At 38.0% G+C, this 19053-nt stretch overlaps 1 protein-coding gene across 4 annotated transcripts in view; it reads left to right on the forward strand.

Annotated features, from left to right (window-relative positions):
* Positions 1-19053, forward strand: part of PLCB1 (phospholipase C beta 1) — a 682758-nt gene that overhangs the window by 523751 nt on the left and 139954 nt on the right. For all 4 annotated transcript variants that reach the window (XM_059133978.1, XM_059133980.1, XM_059133982.1 and 1 more), the window contains exons 15-21: positions 2020-2087; positions 3952-4048; positions 6699-6783; positions 8667-8791; positions 13636-13790; positions 16860-17024; positions 18605-18704. In XM_059133978.1, coding sequence (XP_058989961.1) covers positions 2020-2087; positions 3952-4048; positions 6699-6783; positions 8667-8791; positions 13636-13790; positions 16860-17024; positions 18605-18704 — 795 coding nt within the window. The remainder of the gene's footprint in view (positions 1-2019; positions 2088-3951; positions 4049-6698; positions 6784-8666; positions 8792-13635; positions 13791-16859; positions 17025-18604; positions 18705-19053) is intronic.

Genomic DNA, 19053 nt, shown 5'->3' on the forward strand with positions numbered 1-19053 from the left:
CCCTCTTATTAACTGGATGTGTAACACAAATAATGATTTTTACAGGCAGTAAAAATTATTGCTTAATACAGAGAAAGATCAGCAATCTGGTCGTGGTTCTGTAGATTTCCTAAGCTACCCCCACGGTCTGTTGTGCAATCTTTCTTTCAACGGAAAATTTTGGACATTGGAATATGTAGGTAGGCTCTTGAATAACGAGTGCTATTAATTTACCATTTGGTTTGTAGATAGTAATGGGAACCCAAGTAACTTGAAAAGCATGCAATGGTTCTTATTTCAGAACTAGTTTGTTTATCATGGCTTCTGTGGGTCAGGTGCCTCTCCCAAGATCAGCCCTTTGCCAGTACAGTTGTCTTAAAGAACTAGGATAGAGTAGATTTTTTTATGGTGCAAGGTTTTAGTGACTCCAGGGTCCCTCCTAAGACCAGTGCTCTCCTCATAGAGTAAGGGAAGACAACTTTCTTTCTTTCCCCCATAAACCAAAGAATGACCTGAAAGACTATTTGAAATGCCCGGCGTATTGTTCGTCCCGTGAAGCATTGTGTAAATGGTTTTTGCAAACAGTTTTGTCACTCTATAGAAAGAATACCCTCTCTAACCAAAAAGTAAAAACTGGTTAAAAGATCTTGCAGCAACACATTTGATTATTAAAAAAAAACTTGAGGGCCAACTTCCTAAAAGAACATGTCTCTCTATATACTCTATATACTGTGTTTTCTATCCAAAATATAATGGATTCGTCTTATTAACTTAACACAATATCAGCATCATAAAGTGGCTGAGAGTGCTTTCTTTTAATAAACAAGCCATAAATAATGATTGGTTGGTCCCAGAAATCTTTTCCTTCTGAAGCTAGTTCATGAATACTTTGCTCACTGCTGTCATTCAGTAATTGATTGAACTTTGTCAGCCAAATGAAAACATTTATAAGCGTCTTTGAAGACATGTTGTGGATCCTGTGTCATTTATATAGATTAAACCAGGCAGTGAACTTCCAGAAGGTTTGATGGGGAGGGCCTTTCAAGTGCAAGTTGCCTCATTGTTGAGCCAATATTGCCACCTACTGGAATCCTTCTGTTATTGCCCCGTGTGAATGCCAGAAGGTAGTAATCAAATCAAATAATGCCTTCTGTAGTATTTTACTTGAAACTCTTTTTACATAACTGATATTATTGGGTCTGACTGAGTCCCAGAGCGTGGAAGAATTTAATACCTCATGCTAGTATGAATATTCAAAAGCAGAATCATCCACCAAATCTTCGGAGAGGAAAAAGAATCCATGGAAATGATTATGTATCGGCTAAAGACGAGCTGAAATATGTTGTGATTGAAGTAGATTTATTTCCATGCATCATTATGTTAAGGATTCATGCATTTTATCCTGCTTTTTAAAACAGACATCGCCATTTTCTAAGATAGGTGCACTGCCTAGAGGATACTCGAATAAGCCTGTGGGCAAATCATAGATCGAGACAATACAGGGTTTGTGTAGTTAGGCATGCTGCCACAGCCCCACTCTTTTTGTCCTAGCTCATGTCCTTGACCTTCACTGTGAGGTCCTGTATGGTCTCAGAAAAGTGGCCACAAAGACACTGAGCTCTGGCTAAGCACCACACGGAAGAGTCAGTGTCCAGAATAAGAGGGAAAAGAAAAGTGGGAACAGGATGGATTATCCCTTTGCGGATGATTAAGACCCTGAAAGACAATGTACACATCTATCTAGGATGTGTGTACCTAGAAAGCTAAATGTAGGTGATGCCATTTTTTTTTTAACTGATAAAAATGTTAAGCATTTTCAACAGAATGCTGGCATTTCAAATGGCATTCGCAAATGAAACTTGGAGAACAAAACCCATATTCAAAATCTCAGTCTAATTCTCTATATAATTAATAAATTTAACTATCCAAAGGGATAGTTAAGAGGTCAATATCCAAGGACATTTTTGGCCATGTAACTGTTAGTATGTGCTTCAAATCTTCAAAACTGTTACCTCATGATCTGTTATTAAAATTTGACAGGGGAAGCGGACACTGAGAGTGACGACGACGACGATGATGATGACTGTAAAAAATCTTCAATGGATGAGGTAGGTATCTGGGGACTGACTTCTGGTCACAGTGGCTCTTCTAACACGCGCAACCAGGCGACTCCATCTGGATACAGTTCATGGTCACCTTCTGCCATCTAGTGGTCAAAGGAGTCATAGTTCACTGTAAAACTTCTTTGGGCTACCCAGTTGGAAAATGAGAATGCATCCCGGGGTCACTAAAGGCATGGCATTGAGCAAAACTCTTTGTAATGAACAATGCTGCTGAGACTGTCTTCCATCGAATGGGGCATCTAGAGGGTGAATTCAAAACTCATGACATCCAACCACTCGCTTCGATTAAGTGGATTGTCAAATGATCCTGAATCCCGAGAAGACACAGGATTTGGGAGAAATGTCCAAAAACGTGACATGCATTTCATTATTGTAATTTTGGAACCGTTAGAGATCCTTATTGATGTAAGCTCGAACATCCCAAAGAACCTCATCAGCTCAGAGATAGTGATTGCCCAGATTCTAGAAGTGAATCTGGGATTGGCCAATCGGAATTTTAAAATGTGTTATAGCAAGTTTCTTGGTCAAAAAGTTTACCCTGAATCTGCTTTCAGATATATTGGAAAGTATCTGTCTCAAGAATAAATAATGAATAATAAACTATTCTTACAGGATGTTCTTCCTCTAGTACTTCTTTTCATGTAGTCTAAAGTTTTGATTAAATATGTTCCTCTGCTAAATTTCAAGATAATGTCCAGAAGGAAAACTAATAATATGCCTGGTAGAGTAGTTCTGCCTGACAATTATTTCAGTCACACATAAATTTTATCACTGACTCTTGATCATTTAAAATTGTCTTACTAATTGGATGGTTTATTTGCAAACGATTATTTCCCAATTAGCATTTAACCTAAATATTGCTACAGGAGTTTTAAAAAGAAAATGTGTCTGCATGTATTCTGTTTTCTGAAAATGGGAGAGAATATTAGCTCTGTCTACAGAGGTCTGTCCACACCAATACGGCAATATGGCTTTTCTCTTTCATTTAAAGCTTTATCAGACTGATCCATAATCCCTAATAAAAGCTAAAATAACGTGAGGTTTTACTATGGGCCAGGTTCTATTCTGAGCTCTTTCACATCAACTAACTCATTTAATAATCCCCACAACTCTGGAAGCTACTGGAACTGGTTTTATTCTAATTTAACGGGTGAGGAAACTGAGGTACAGAGCAGTTAAGTAATTTGCCCAAGATTGCACAGCTTCTGAGTGGTGGGCTTGGGGTTTGAAATTAGGCAATCTGGTTCCAGAATATAAGCTACTAACCTGAACGAACATTTGTAAAGAAAAGCAGTAACTGTTCACCCACCCCAACCTATTTCTACAGGGCAATTTTTTTAAGAAAACCTTTTTTTGAGGGGGGGAAGGAGTTCACTGGCAGTCACTTTGTACTAATTTTCAACTCGTACAGTGACTTCCTGATTTCTTGGTGTATTAACCTTAGATATCAGCAAAGGAATTTATGCTGTGACAGGTGAAATAGGGCTCAGTGCTTCTCAGATTGTAATTTGTGTCTGAATCACCTTAGTAAATTGCAGATTTTATTTCCAGAGGCCAGTGGCCGCAGGGGGCTGAGAAGTTGCATCTCTAACAAATTCTCAGGAATGCTGTTGCTGCAGGTCCCAGAGCACACTAGGACCTGCCCCTCAACCTCTCTCCTGCCACCCGGCCCTTGCCTAAGCTATGAGCAAATTTTCTCCTGTGATGAACTTTCTATTGGCAATAACCATTTTCAGAAGAGGCGGAGTGATGTTCTCTCTCGTGGGTCCCTTCACCATTGCCCTGGGAAACATAACCCTTGGTAACGTATTGCTGACTCTGGGAATGTTATTTTTAATTCTGCTTCCAGGGGACTGCCGGGAGCGAGGCCATGGCCACTGAAGAGATGTCTAACCTGGTGAACTACATTCAGCCAGTCAAGTTTGAGTCATTTGAAATTTCAAAAAGTAAGTTTTCCCTGGCGAAGAACCCCTAATGGAGTATAGAGTATCTTCTCAATACAAGGTAGTTAGAACAAAGACTGTTACCCTTTATAGAACTCTTCTGGAAAGTCTTGAATACCTGCCTGGGTTGACCATCCAAACCACGTTGGAAGATATTCCAAGATGTTTCTTAGTAGGGCTGTACACCATCTTGGTTATCTGGAAGATAGTAGAGTACAGCTAATGGAGAGTCTCAACAACATAATGGGCTCCTTCCATTAAATAAGGGACAGGATTGGAATAAACTGTTTACCCATTTCCCAGCAGGAGAGCAGCCAGAGAGGTGGTGAGCCCTAAGGACTAGAACGGAACGCAGTCTGTCAGTTCACGCACATTCCATTTGTCTAGCCTGTTTGAGAACATTAACGTCGCATCTTTTTGTGTTCTTCCTTCATCCAATACACATTCATACTGGATACAAAGAAAGAAATAGCATCTTCCCTCTACCTAAAGAAAAGAGCCCTTTTATGAAATTATCCTTTTTTTGATGAAATGTAAGATGCTATCAGGTGAAGAGAATCCTTGGGACATTTTAGCTGCTTTTATGAGTGTGCTCGTAAAGGCTGAATTTTTACTTAAATATAGCAGCCTCTGATAAAGCATAGTTTTATATTTACATTAAAATCTAAGCTTCTACCTAACACACCTATGTGTAAGTGTATAATTTCTCCCAAAGAGCCTTAATTTAGTGGTATATAGTACCTAGATCTCTACAATGAGAAATTAACTTCCTGTACAGTTTATATATAAATATTTCAAATTTTTCTTTGATTTTTAAAAAAATTTTTATTTTTTAATTAACATGTAATGTATTATTAGCCCCAGTGGTACATGTCTGTGAATCACCAGGTGATTTTTTTTTTTAAGTACTGATGCATCTTATGACAAGTTGTTTGGTTTGAAACATCCTAAAAAAGTAGATATTTTTATATTTCTCTAACTTCCATTGGCTGTTACGAGTTTTCCTGATTCATGAGTCGAAAGCTCCTAGTCAAGTAGCCAAGTTGAAAAGGGACTGATGCATTGACATCCTTCAGAAACCTGGTAACAACAGCACAAGCCGAAGGTTCACCAACAAGCACTTTTCTCCTTGTGTTTTCTGTCATTTTATCACTTTTGGAAAAAGAACACTGCACATACGTTACAAAAACACCTACTAAATGCACAGAATCTTAACTAGCAGTCTTGCTTAAAAAACTAGTCATATGAAAATAGGTTTCTGATGGCCCCAAATAAAAGAAGTAAGGGTTTCCCCGAGAGCTGATTAAACTGGGGGAGATGAGACGATGGATAAAAGCATCTAGGAATGACTTAGGAAGAAAAATGAGGCTTTAAATTGGGCATCAAAGTGGGAAAAATACCTCAAAGGTAATCTTTAAAAAAAAAAAAACCTGAGAGCTAGTGGCACCTGGATGGCTCAGTAGCTTAAGGGCCTAAGCATCTGCCTTTGGCTGAGGTCATGATCTGGAAGTCTCAGGATGGAGCCCTGTGTCGGGCTCCCTGCCCAGCAGGGTGTCTGCTTCTCCCTTTCCCTCTGTTCCTCCCCTTCTTAAGCTCTCTCTCCTGCACACTCTCTCTCAGAAAGAAAGAAAGAAATCTTTAAAAATTTTTTTTCTTTTTAAATAAATAAAGCTGGGAACTGTCAGGGTACCTGGCTGGCTCAGTCAGTTGAACGGTCAGACTTGGTTTCAGCTGAGGTCATGATCTCAGGGTCCTGAGATCGAGCCCCGCATCGGTCTCCATCTCCATGCTCAGCAGAGTCTACTTGAGGTTCTCTCCTTCACCCCTCCCCCCACTTGCCCACATGCTTTCTACCTCAAATAAGTAAGTAAAATCTTTTAAAAAATAATAAAAATAAAATTTTAAAAGACCCTCAGAGTTTTCTAAGCTCCCTGAACGACACTTGCCACAGTACTGTGTGGAACACTTTGGTTTTTGGCTGGGAAAAGAACAGAGAAGCTGTTGGACTCTTCTTAGTTTTACAGGCTAAGAGGACTTTGTCTTGTTTCTTCCATGTAACGGGAAGTTTGGATTCCACTTTCAAAACGTTGCTCCTGTGTTCTACTGAGACCTCTAACACATTCATCTCTCCGGCCTCTCTTATCTAATCTGAAAACAAGGCCATCAGACTGGAAAATTTCCAAGGATCCTTCTGCTTTGAATACCCTGATCTTACTGTCACATTAGTTATGTGAACGGAAGGGGCACATACAAACTGAGCCAAAGACAATGCAAGCATCAAAGAGAGTCAGAGATGCTAATCTGAGTGGATTTAGAACAAAAGATTCCCCCAGGGCTCCTTTTCTTTTGACCAAACAGCTTTCATTTGCCACATCTAAAATTCATTTCCCCACCCTAATGCAAGGCCAGAGGCATAGCTGACTCAGGTGGTAAGTATTAGAAGAGACAATGTCTTAGAAGACTCACCTCTGGGTGCAGGTAAATGGTTCACAGAAAGAAATACATTTACAAAGTTACGATGAGGATTCACTGCCTTAACGTCGCTGAACACGCGCCTACTTCTTACGTGTTATCATTATACCGTTGTATTTTACTTCACCCTGTTTTTCTTGTCGTTATTTACTTCACCCTGTTTTTCTTGTCGTTAACTCAGAAAGAAATAGAAGTTTTGAAATGTCTTCCTTCGTGGAAACCAAAGGCCTTGAGCAACTGACGAAGTCTCCCGTGGAATTTGTAGAGTATCCTTGATTTGACCAGTGACCCCTGAAAGGACCCAACTGAAGCCACGTGCTGTTTGTTTGATTTTTGTTTTGAATAAGGAGAAAGATGCATGAAGTGGCTTCCTTCTGCCACGTGGGTGTGAGAAATGTTTCAGGTTTCCTGTGTGAGGCTGAGGGGGGTGGCCTCCCACTGGTCTGAGGTAAAGGAAGCTCAGGTGATTTTCACACCATCAAGCCTTTTGTCATGGGACAATTTGCTTAATCCTTCTGAATTTCCTAATCTGTAAAACAGAACCCATGATACCAGCTATATGGCTTGCCTTTTGGGTGAGGGACAACAAGAGTAAAGCGTGTGTATATACTTCATACATATGTAAGATAGAATATATGTAAAATGTTTACATATATATATGTAAACTTTCTTCACACATCACATCCTTACATGTAATAAGTGTCTAATCAGAAAATAGTTAGGAGGATGGTGATAAGACTATAAATATTGGGACGCCTAGCTAGCTCAGTCAAAGAAACATGTGACCCTTGATCTTGGGCTCATGTGTTCGAGCCCCATGTTGGGTGTAGAGATTATTAAAAAAAAAAAAAAACTTAAAAAATAGAATATAAATATATATTACTAATAATGGCTTTGTCGATAGTCCTGACAACAAAAACTTTACGTTTTTATCCATAAATCAAAAATGAAACAAGTCTGTACATTTTTTTCATGAAAGTAATTAGTAACTGCTTCAAACAGCCCAATTTCATGAAGCAAGTCCCAGAATAAATAGAAGTCACCCTTCGAAGTCATCAACAACAGGAGAGGAAACAAGTGTAAATCCCATAAACAGACTCTTAAGTATTGACTCTTGGATACAACCTCCAATATTTGTGTTCACTCACTGAATCCTCACAACAGGCCTAGAATGGAGGGATTGTGTAATCTACTAAGTAAAGGAGGGAAACGGAGACATAGATCAAGATAACTTGCTCTAGGTTCTACAGCCAATAACTTCCGGTTCAGACCCTTTTAGGCCTGAGCTAACCTCCACCAAATTTGATAATAGGAAGACTCAGTCGTGTTTTAAAGACATAGCATTGTTTAGCAGCTACACGGTAGTGGAGAACAGAAGGCTCTCAGGATCGAAAACTGATGGTGGGAGGAACTCAAATACAAAACAAGGTCAAGGTCAAGGCTGGATGGTTCAGTGGGTTAAAGCCTCTGCCTTAGGCTGAGGTCATGATCCCAGTGTCCTGGGATCTAGCCCTGCGTTGGGCTTTCTGCTCAGCAGGGAGCCTGCTTCCCCACCGGCACCCCCTCCTGCTGCTCTGCCTACTTGTGATCTCTCTGTCAAATAAATAAATAAATAATAAGATCTTAAAAAAAAAAAGAACAACAAGGTCAAAACCTTCTGTATTGTATTTACCTCGTTATCCATCATAGAGAGTACCACAATCTTGGCAAACTGCATGCTCAGAGAAGGCCAAAAATGAGCAGAGAGCATTTCAAAAATAGCTATGCAGTTCACATGAGCCCCTTTCACCAAAGACAGTATCACGCTCTCACATGCTTAGACATGCTTGAGGTTCTTCGTGTGTCCTTCCTCGTGAAGCCTGTCCTTAAAAATCTCCACAGAATCACACTCACGTGGACTCGGCCATTTTTGCTCCCCCATTAGTTTTTACCCACAAGGCTCTGCAAAGGTGATACAGTACATCTTTATTACAAAAGCACATTGATTCTGTGTGTTCAGGAAGTTTTTGACATTATTCACTGACTAGCCCAAGGAGATCCTTACTAGTACTTCATTTTGCAATGGAGAAGGAAGGAAAGTGGCCTCTCAGTTAATTGTATTGGCTGATCATCTTTATTATTGTATTCACTACTTAACATGATGGTCCAGATATAACAAAATGCAGCTTAGCAGGATATATCCGAAAGGAACCCGTGTGGATTCATCGAACTACATGCCTCAGCTCTTCTGGAATGCAGGTTGCCAAATGGTTGCCCTTAATTTTCAAACTGTGGGTAAGTTGCGCAGTAAAAGCCCATTTCCATTCTGTTATAAAGCCAGATTTCCAGGTGTGCGAAGAGAAGCAAGTTTCAGTGAAGGAAATATCACTACAAAAAAAAAAGGTAACCTTAGAAAACGGAGAAACTGTCTTTAATTATTTCTAGTGGTTTTGCACTATTTTCAAAGAAAAATGTTTATGCTTTTTAAAGTAATATGTAGAGGGGTGCCTGGGTGGCTCAGTTGGTTAAGTGTCTCCCTTCATGCTCAGGTCATGATCCCAGAGTCCCTGCATCGGTCTCCCTGCTCATCAGGGAGTCTGCTTCTCCTTCCCCTGCTCTTGCACTCTCACTCACTCTCTTTCCCTCTCAAATGAATAAATACAACCTTTAAAATTTTAAAAAGTAATATGTATATATTGTAGAAAATTAGAAAAATTTAGAAAAGCATGAAGAAAAAAATAAAACTGCCAGGAACACTACCAATCAGAAAGACAACACGGTTAACTTGTTGGCTTTGTAATCTATAAGGTTTTTTGATTACATGTATACAGCCTTTTTAATTTAATTCCTTGTTTAAAATGTGTATGTGTGTATATATATATATATATACATACATGTGTGTGTATATATGTATGTATTTATATATATTCAAGTGCTATACAGAAACATGAATTTTAATAGCTATATATGAAGGAAATTCACTATCACTGGACATTAGGAATTCTTTTTCTACTGTAATGCTCAGGGAACATCTTGACTATCAATCATCAAATCTATGCCCTAATGTTCTTTTGGAAGAGTTCATAAAATAGAATTACTCTGTTAAAAGATGTTAATGTTTTAAAAACCTTCATGCAATATGCCAAATTGTCCAACAAAAATCTTGGTTATTTACCCAGAAAATACAAAAAAACACTAACTCAGAGGGATACATGCAGCCTTATGTTTATAGCAGCATTATTTACAGTAGCCGAATTATGGACATAGTCCAAGTATCCATCAATAGATGAATGGATAAGAAGATGTGGTATATAGAAAGTATATAGCTACAATGGAATATTATTCAACCCTAAAAAGAATGAAGTCTTGTCATTTGCAGCAAGATGGATGGAGGTGGAGAGTACAATGTTAAGTGAAATATTAATCAGAGAGGGACGCCTGGGTGGCTCAGTGGGTTAAGCCTCTGCCTTCGGCTCAGGTCATGATCCCAGGGTCCTGGGATTGAGCCCCGCATTGGGCTCTCTGCTCAGCAGGGAGACTGCTTCCTCCTCTTTCTCTCTGCCTGTCTCTCTGCCTACTTGTGAACTCTGTCAAATAAATAAATAAAATCTTAAAAAAAAAGAAAGAAAGAAAGAAACCAGTCAGAGAAAGATGCCATATGATTTCCCTTGTATGTGGAATTTAAGAAACAAAACCAATGAGCAACTAAAAGACAAAGAGAGACAAGCCAAGAAACAGACTCAACTTTATTTTTTTTATTTTTTTTTTAAAGATTTTATTTTATTTATTTGACAGACAGAGATCACAAGTAGGCAGAGAGGCAGGCAGAGAGAGAGGAGGAAGCAGGCTCCCTGCCGAGCAGAGAGCCCCATGTGGGGCTCGATCCCAGGTCCCCAGGATCATGACCTGAGCCGAAAGCAAAGGCTTTAACCCACTGAGCCACCCAGGCGCCCCCAGACTCAACTTTAGAAAGCAAATTGATGTCACCAGAGAGGAGAGTTGGCGGGGGGGGGGGGGGGTTGAAATAGGTGATGAGCATTAAGAGCAAACTTATCATAATAAAAAAAAATAAAATGATTTGAAAAAATCGGTACATTTGACAAGTCAAAAAAATATGTTGCACTGGATTTCTTCTCCATCGGCAGTGTATGATATGAAGTGTTAACCTCTCATTTGAGATCTTGGTTAAGTATTACCATTGAATAATAATAATAGTATTCTGGACAAAATATTGTTGCTTTAATTTTATTTCTTTGATTATTATTGAGGTTGAACATTTAAATATGTGTTTTGATCTTTACATTTCTGCTTTTATGAAATGCATATTTATGGACTATTATCAATGTTCTTATCCATATATAATAGCACTTTGTATATAATGAGTATGTTGTCATATTTGGTGAAACAGATGAGACTCGGTTAATTAATGTTTTATTTTATGGAGTCTTGGTTTATTTTTATTATTACAGGCTCTCCGTCCCAGGATTAGATCCGTAATTACTTGTTTCTCTCATGGCTACTTTTTTATTGCAATTTGACCCTTTTAACCGCCCAAATTTAGTTGTTACATATAATCTCAGGAAGAGATCTGTCCTTTTTACACTAAACTGAAATTACAGTTTAATAGATGTAGCCTTTTCTGGTGTGGTTAATTTGGGTCCATTTTCTTCCAGTTATACTCCTCTACTAATAAATGTTTCTGCCTTCCTGGGGCCAATAGCTCACTGTTATTATTGTAATGTTTAATAATATGGTCTAATACCCAGAAATGGAAATTCTCCTTCATGGCTATTAATTTTTAGTCGTTTCTTGCCATTGCCAGTGGGACTCCTATTCTAAATGAATTTAATTTACTTATTATTATTTCCTTCTCCCCCACTGGGAAAGAAATGGGATTTTTAACAAAATCACATTAAATTTATATTAGTTTAATTGTTATAGTATGTTTCCCTCTCCTCACTAGAAAAAAAAAATACTTTGTTTAAAATCACATTAAATTTATAATTTGAGGAAATTTGAAGAAAACCAACACCTTTTAATTTTTAGTTTTCTTATCACAGAATGAATGTTTTTCTCTTCCCTTAAAAAGTTCTTACATTAGATCCTTCAGCAATATCTCACGCCTTCATCTGAGGTGTACTTTCTTTAGATGAAAGCCTTTTTTCCTGAACATTATATTTTTAGCAAATTGTTTCTGGATATTGATATACGGATGTTTATTTTATGAATAAATGTGTTTTATAATCATCCTCCCAAGCTCTCATAATAGCCCATTTTGCCAGTAGCTTCCATTGGGTTTTTCAGATAGAAACACACTCACAATAATTTGATCACCTCTATATGTTTTTTCCCTTCATGGTGATTTGGACTGACTATTCTAGAACAGGATTAAATAATAGGATTAAAGGTGGGCAGTTTCTCTTCAACCTGACACGAAGGGGAACTTTACTGAGTAGATGTTGGCTATGACTGAGGCAAATACTCATTCACACACTAAAGGAGTACAATAGTCCTTCTTATTGTGGCTTCACTTTCCGTGGTTTCAGTTACCCACAGTCAACAGGGGTCTGGAAGCAGATGCTCTTCCTTCTGACTTACTGCCAAAAGGCCAAATGTAGCTAAATGCATATCATTTAGCTACAAATGCCTGTCAAAATGCCTACATCATTTACATCACTTTGTCTCATCCCGTGGGCATTTTACCATCTCACTTCCTCACAAAAAGAAGGATGAATACAGTAGAGTAAGATATCTTGAGAGATAGACCACATTCCCGTAACCTTTGTTACGGTATATTGTTATAATCATTCTATTTAAAAACATACTATATGTAGCGTTAGGCACTATGTTTCAGACATCCACTGGGGGTCTTGGAACACATCTCCCATGGAGAAGTGGGGACTACTGTATGTCCTGTCCTAACTAGGAATTTATGTTGACATTATTAAATGTAGATTTGACATCTGTTGGGACGACCATATTTTCATTTCTTCTTTTGTGAGTAAATAGATCCCCTAATATGTAATTGTCTTCTGTTTCTGAGATTAATGTTACTTCCTAGTTGTGTGTTATTTTTCAGAACATACAACTTGCTATGATATTTTTTTAGGCTTTTAGTGTCCATTTTTCCAAGAATGGTATGTTGGTCATTTTCTTATTTTAGCACAATGTCCAATTGTGGTATCAGAGTTATCATAGGTTAATAAATTGACAGATATTACAGTTACCATCAGTTAATAAATTCACTTATTTTACCTGCTCCAAAAAGGATTGGTTACATGGAATTCTGAAATAATTCTACGATCACCTCGTTATTGTCCACCTAAGCAGAGTTGAGTCCTGACTCAGACAATCTAGAACAATCTAGAACAGCTTCCCAGATTCCCTATGACTTTAAAATGTTTTTTAAAAAACCTTATCAATTGTAATTAGTGTGGACATCCATTTCATGTCATGCGCTGACTGAGCCTTAGGAAAACTTTGGCAATAGGTTTTGTCCATTAGAAAGAAGTCAGTGTGTAATTAGGTGTAGGTGGTAAGTAACAAAAGAAATGCAAATTTTAAAAAGGAAATCCTTTCCTCATATAAATTAAAAAAAAAAGAATTCTAGTGTTCATGGTTGGTGATGTGTGGGGAAGGCTCAGAAGCATGGATTAGAGGTTTAAAGTGTCATGAGCTTTCTGAAGGGCATTTTGGCAAGACTTACCAAAATGTACACATCTTCTTCCTGGAACACATGTTTTGACCTAGAAATGGCACTCCTAATAATGCCATCAATGATGGCTTCAAAGATTTCACAACAATGATATTCATCCAACCATTTTATGTAATGAAGAATTTGTACAACTGTTAAAATTAAAACAGACAAATATTTAGTGAAATAGACATCCTACATGTTCAAAACATATTTGAAGAAGAGAAATAAAATATATACCAACGAGTTGGCAGTGGCTTGTCTCTAGCTTTGGAGATTACAGCTTGACTTTTTTTTTTTTTTTCTTATCTGTGTTTCCTACATTTCTACAGTGAATAAATAGTTCTTTTTAAAAAGGGTAGTAAAAACGGACTGCAGTACAATCTTACTTTCTTGCTCTAAACACAACTATTGTCACAATAAGGTTTGTGTTTTTGATATTCAGACCTCGCTATGCAAATAAATATGGGGATGTACGAATACAATGGGAAAAGTGGCTACAGATTAAAACCAGAGTTCATGAGGAGACCTGACAAGCATTTTGATCCCTTCACCGAAGGCATCGTGGATGGGATAGTGGCCAACACTTTATCTGTCAAGGTATGTACTTCTCTGTTATAAAATTGTCCCCAACAAAAGTCTCAAACACTAGCTATTTTGCATAAAGAAGTAGTTTAGTCATTAAAAATTTAGAGCTAGCAATATCTCCACCTCCTGTATGCATTTTTCCTTTAAGGATTAAATGTGAATGAAAATTCCAGAAGCCACATGCATGAGATGAAGGGGCTAAGCCCTATTCTTTAATAGGATAAAAATTAGACCCTAAATCAATAAACAAAGTTAGTTAGAGTCACTATGGTTGGTCCTTTCTTTTGGTACAAATATCAGCGACCCATTTTGGAAAAATCTTCTGGTCTTTTTTTTTTTCCATTAGTTCTAGCAAAATAGCCACCGTGAGCAAAACTGGAGAAAAAAGGTATTCTCTCAGTAAATTACTAAATATTGAATAAAAGCTCACAAGTTACCTCTTTAAAAATCTATCAGAGGATTCAGGGACTTAAAACAGAGTAATGATACTAAGTAAAATAATTGCTTCATTAAACATACATCTGATTCTAAAATATTAATTCACAATTATTTCTGCAGTCTTTGAAATTAATGTTACATCAGATAAAGCTTTTTTTTAGCTGTAAGAAAATATTTTGTACTGTGAATGAAAAATCATTTTATAAGGAGCTTTTTACATGAATTCTATAACCTCTTGTTTGTTGTAGCCATTTCATTTACAATGTCTTTAAAGTTGCCTTTCTTTCCTGTTTAGATGGGTAACTGTGGAATTAAGAAACTTTTTTTTATTGGAAATAAATGCAATTTTCAGACTGACCTTAAGCGAAAGGCATATGAAAACCTATGTAAAAAATAAATAAATAAATAACAGTAGTTCCGCTAATTTCTGTCTACCCTAAGCTCGTTGAATCCATTTTTTATTTAAAATTTATGTCCCTTGACATAAAAGGTTAAAAATTCAATGAAGTGTCTCGAAATTTCAATGAAGTGTCTCAAAATTATATCCTTTGAAATTATTTCATGCCATGTATCTGAAGAGTGGAGTTGGCAGAATTAGAGCTTAGAGATTATGTTTATTTTAGGAAATTCTTTTCAGCAAAGGATGTTTCATTCCTGCCGAGTTTGATTAAGATAAACCCTTAAGCATGACACACCAACAAAGTTATTTTTAGAACCTTTGTCAGTTGCTGTTACACTTGGATCAAACTAATAATTTTGTTTTTGTCTGCCAGGTCATCTTGTTTTATGCACGTTTGCTTGCTTATTTATTTATTTATTTTTTAAATCGGGGCACCTGAGTGGATTAGTCTTTTAAATGTCTGACCCTAGGTTTGGGCTCAGGTCATGATCTCAGGGTCGTGAGATCGAGCCCCACGTCCGGCTCCATGCTCATCGGGGAGTCTGCATGTCCCTTTCCCTCTGGCTCCTCCTTGCACACTCTCTCTCTCAAACAAATAAATAGATCATCTTTTAAAATATTATTTAAAAATTCTACGATGGAAGTGTAAGTAGTTAGAAGACAATGATGTAGAAACAGGAAAGTGAGTTGAGGGGAAAGAGTTGAGACCCAAACAGATGGGAAGGGTTGCCTGAGTCCAGAATAGAGACACTGCCATAGAATTGTCACTGTCCTTGAAGCGGACAGGCCAGGCTGCCATCCCGTCCTACCTTTCGTGTGACAGCCAGAGCCAAGGGGCAGCTCGTGTCCGTCCCCTCGTGCCTGTGTTTTGGCCTTCTGTCATAGACTTCCTAGTGTCCTAATGGACTCAGGACCTCAAAAGGTGTTCCACCATCCTATTGTACTGATGGGAACATTGAAGGTCAGTGTCATTAATTTAGTTAAGAACTTCTGCTTTAATCAAACACACCATAAGCACACAGAATCTTCGGTGCACCTGATTTCCCAGTGTGACTCACATAAAATGTCTGCTAAGTTGTTCTCACTTAGAATCTCAAATTAAATAGAGATTGTTCCTTGCAGGTCCCAGGCATTCAGGCTAAAGAGAACATTCAAGAGAAATGATTGATCCGGGGGGCAAAATTCAGACAGCGTCTTCCTCCTTTTTCTCTCTAACCAGTTTGGAATTTTTGACCACATCAGCATAGAGCTCACAGGCCTCCCTGAGCCTCTGAGGGCCATTCTCAGGCTGACACCCTGTCCCACTTCTGGCCCCACCAAAGTCTTGGTAATTCTGTCCTCTTTCACGGATTTGAGCTCAGAAAGCTCCTGGCCACCAGATTATGTGGTATTAAGCTTTTGAACTCTATAATATCCATAAATTTTATAACTAAGCCAGGATACCCATAATTGTATAGATGGCTAACATGTTGGTGTTAACAGTAATGATAAACTGGACTTGGTGACTTAAAGTCAATATTTGGGTTTTATTTTTGTTATCCTTATGGCTTTTTATTTAAATGTAACAACTCTGGCTATTTGAAAATAGTCAACCTGGGTGGCTCAGTTGGTTAAGCGTCTGACTCTTGATCTCAGCTCAGGTCTTGATCTCAGGGTTGTGAGTTCAAGCCCCACCTTGGAGCCTACTTTTAAAAATAAATAAATAAAAATTTAAATGTAATAACTCTGAGAACTGAATAGCATAGTGCTATAACCACTCCTTCAAGTTCAATTTCATGAACCAAAAAAAGCTTTTTAAATGCTAGAGCTTCTACTTTGTTACATTTTAAATTTGTACTCTTAAATAACCCTTTAACTTCATTTACAATCATGCTAAAATGAGAATTCTTTTTTCTCTTGTAACATCTTTGAGTATTAGAAAAAACCTTTATATTCAGTTGGCTCGAAGAGCAATCTTCAACATTTAACAGATGTATCTCAAGTAAAAAAGGTATAATCTCATCAAACATTTGGTATTTGTTCATTTATTTCCTCTTATACAATTTTGTCTTATTAACCGACTTCTTCTAACCTTAGCATTTTCAATGTGCATCTACCAATTCCTTAGTCTAAAGAACAATTTTCTTTGTACTCTTGCCTCTATTCCTTTTTGGTTATGATCCCACCATCATTTGTACCTCCTAAAGTATTTTCTTATATCACTTAACTCATTTATCAAGAGCTCTTTTTTTATTATTTTCTAGATTATTTCAGGTCAGTTTCTTTCCGATAAGAAAGTCGGGACTTACGTAGAAGTGGATATGTTTGGTTTGCCTGTGGACACGAGGAGGAAGGCATTTAAGACCAAAACATCACAAGGAAATGCTGTAAATCCCGTCTGGGAAGAAGAGCCCATTGTGTTCAAAAAGGTTGGTCTCATATCGTTGATATGAGATGTAACTGCATATTCTAGGTGTTCCACCCTGAGGGAAAAAATTAGGCGAAGAATTATTTGTTGCTTAATTTGGGAATTTACATATTTATAAAGCAATATCACTTTGGGGGCTATCTTAACTGTTCCGGATCTCTGTGAATCACTTGTTTAGATTTTCAGAATTGTGTTGTGAATCACTTAATTCTAAAATATGTCATTTGGAAGACCAGACAAACATATAAATTAACTCGTATTCTCTCATAATACAAGTGGTAAAGGATATATTTTCACTGTAATTGAAAAAAAGTAAAGTGGGAAGTGGGGAATAATAGGGCAGCACAGAGAAGGAAGTCCGTACTTCCTAAAAAAAAAAAATTAATTAAATTTCCTATTCCTATAACCTCTAGCCTCTGGCAGCTGGTCATTTTGTCTTGTCCGGATTCTGTCTGATAGAGTTAAAGTCTTTCCATTCGATGGGACTTTCTGTCTGCCTTCACCAAATCTTCTTCACATTTGGTTGTCATACAAAGGAAGATATTAGTCCAGTAGAAAGTGGATAGACTGTTTTACCATACCCTTTGCTTCTATCTGGCTAGAAAATCTAGAAAGGCCGTCTTCTGTAGAGAGAATATCCATGTTAAAGGTCCCTGTGCTCCCACTATTTTTAATATGTTAATTAGATTTAATAGTAGTGTCCACTTCAGAGTTATTAATAAGTATTCCATAATACACTGAAAACATTTATAAAACGTCTGACACTTTGAAAATAGTCAACAAATGCAAATGTTGACTATTTTCTTGCTCTTGTTACCAAAATTAAGTTTTTTAAGGATACAGTTAGTCTCATGTTCTCCACACATGTTTTATATGGGGGGGGGCAGTGAGCAATTACTTGTTGCTAATTTGGTAATTATTTATAAAGTAATCTCATTTTGAAAGCTGTTCGGCAAGCTCTATTTTTGCATGTTTGCTTTTGCTTAGAAAGTATAAAAGCAATTTGCTTTGAAACTGTAAGAGTAGGGGCACCTGGCTGGCTTGGTTGTCTAAGCATCCAACTCTTGATTTTAGCTCGGGTCCTGATGTCGGAGTCATGGGAATGAGCCCCACATGGAGCTCCACGCTGGTGTGGAGGCTTCTCCCTCTCTCCCTCTGCCCCTGCCCCTTGTCCCTCACTCCTCCCTACTCACGCATGCGTGCTCTCTCTCAAAGAAAAAGAAAAAAGAAAATGTAAGAGTAGACACTCCAATAGTGAGAAGACTACTAACTTTATATATAAATGAATATTGAAACTTTTGTCATTTCCATATTGAGAATGTTCATGTCAAAAGTAAATGGTCTACATGTGGAACAAACCCTCTCTCGGGACGAGGTGATACGACATAGACAAAGCCATATCTCTGGGATTCCTTTTGAAAAATCCAAGTTCTAGAGCAACAACTTCACTTTTAATCAGTTTGCCAACTAGAAACTTCTACTGGAGTTTGGAAACACAGGCCGTATTTGAATATTACCTTTCTAATTCTCTCTTGGAGTCGCTCCTTCTTATAACCACTTGGATCCTGCGTTTCCCTCTAGGTGGTCCTTCCTTCTCTGGCCTGTTTGAGGATAGCAGTTTATGAAGAAGGAGGTAAATTCATTGGTCACCGGATCTTGCCAGTACAAGCAATTCGGCCAGGTATGGATAGTGTGTTGAGAAGCTATCAAAGCTGTCAAGAAAACCATCACCGCCTTACGTGATTGTTCAAGGGTGATTGAGAAAGCTGTCTGAAAGCTCAGTGGGTTATAACAAGTGCTCTATCTTCACGCTCATGAGTCTGTGGGTTGGCAGGGTTTGGCTGGGCTTAGCCATGAGGCTGTGCTTTAGGGTGAGGGCTGGAGTTAGGTCTGTTCCACATGCACTCATTCAGGCTTCTGGAAGGAAGGAGCGGCGGTACCCACAGTACGGACATTTCTGGCCGCCCCCTGGAATGCATATAAGAGCAAGCCTGACTGCAAATGCATTTTAAGTCTCTGTTTGCACCACA

Source organism: Mustela lutreola, chromosome 9 (genome assembly GCF_030435805.1).
Source record: "Mustela lutreola isolate mMusLut2 chromosome 9, mMusLut2.pri, whole genome shotgun sequence".
NCBI classification, from domain to species: domain Eukaryota; kingdom Metazoa; phylum Chordata; class Mammalia; order Carnivora; family Mustelidae; genus Mustela; species Mustela lutreola.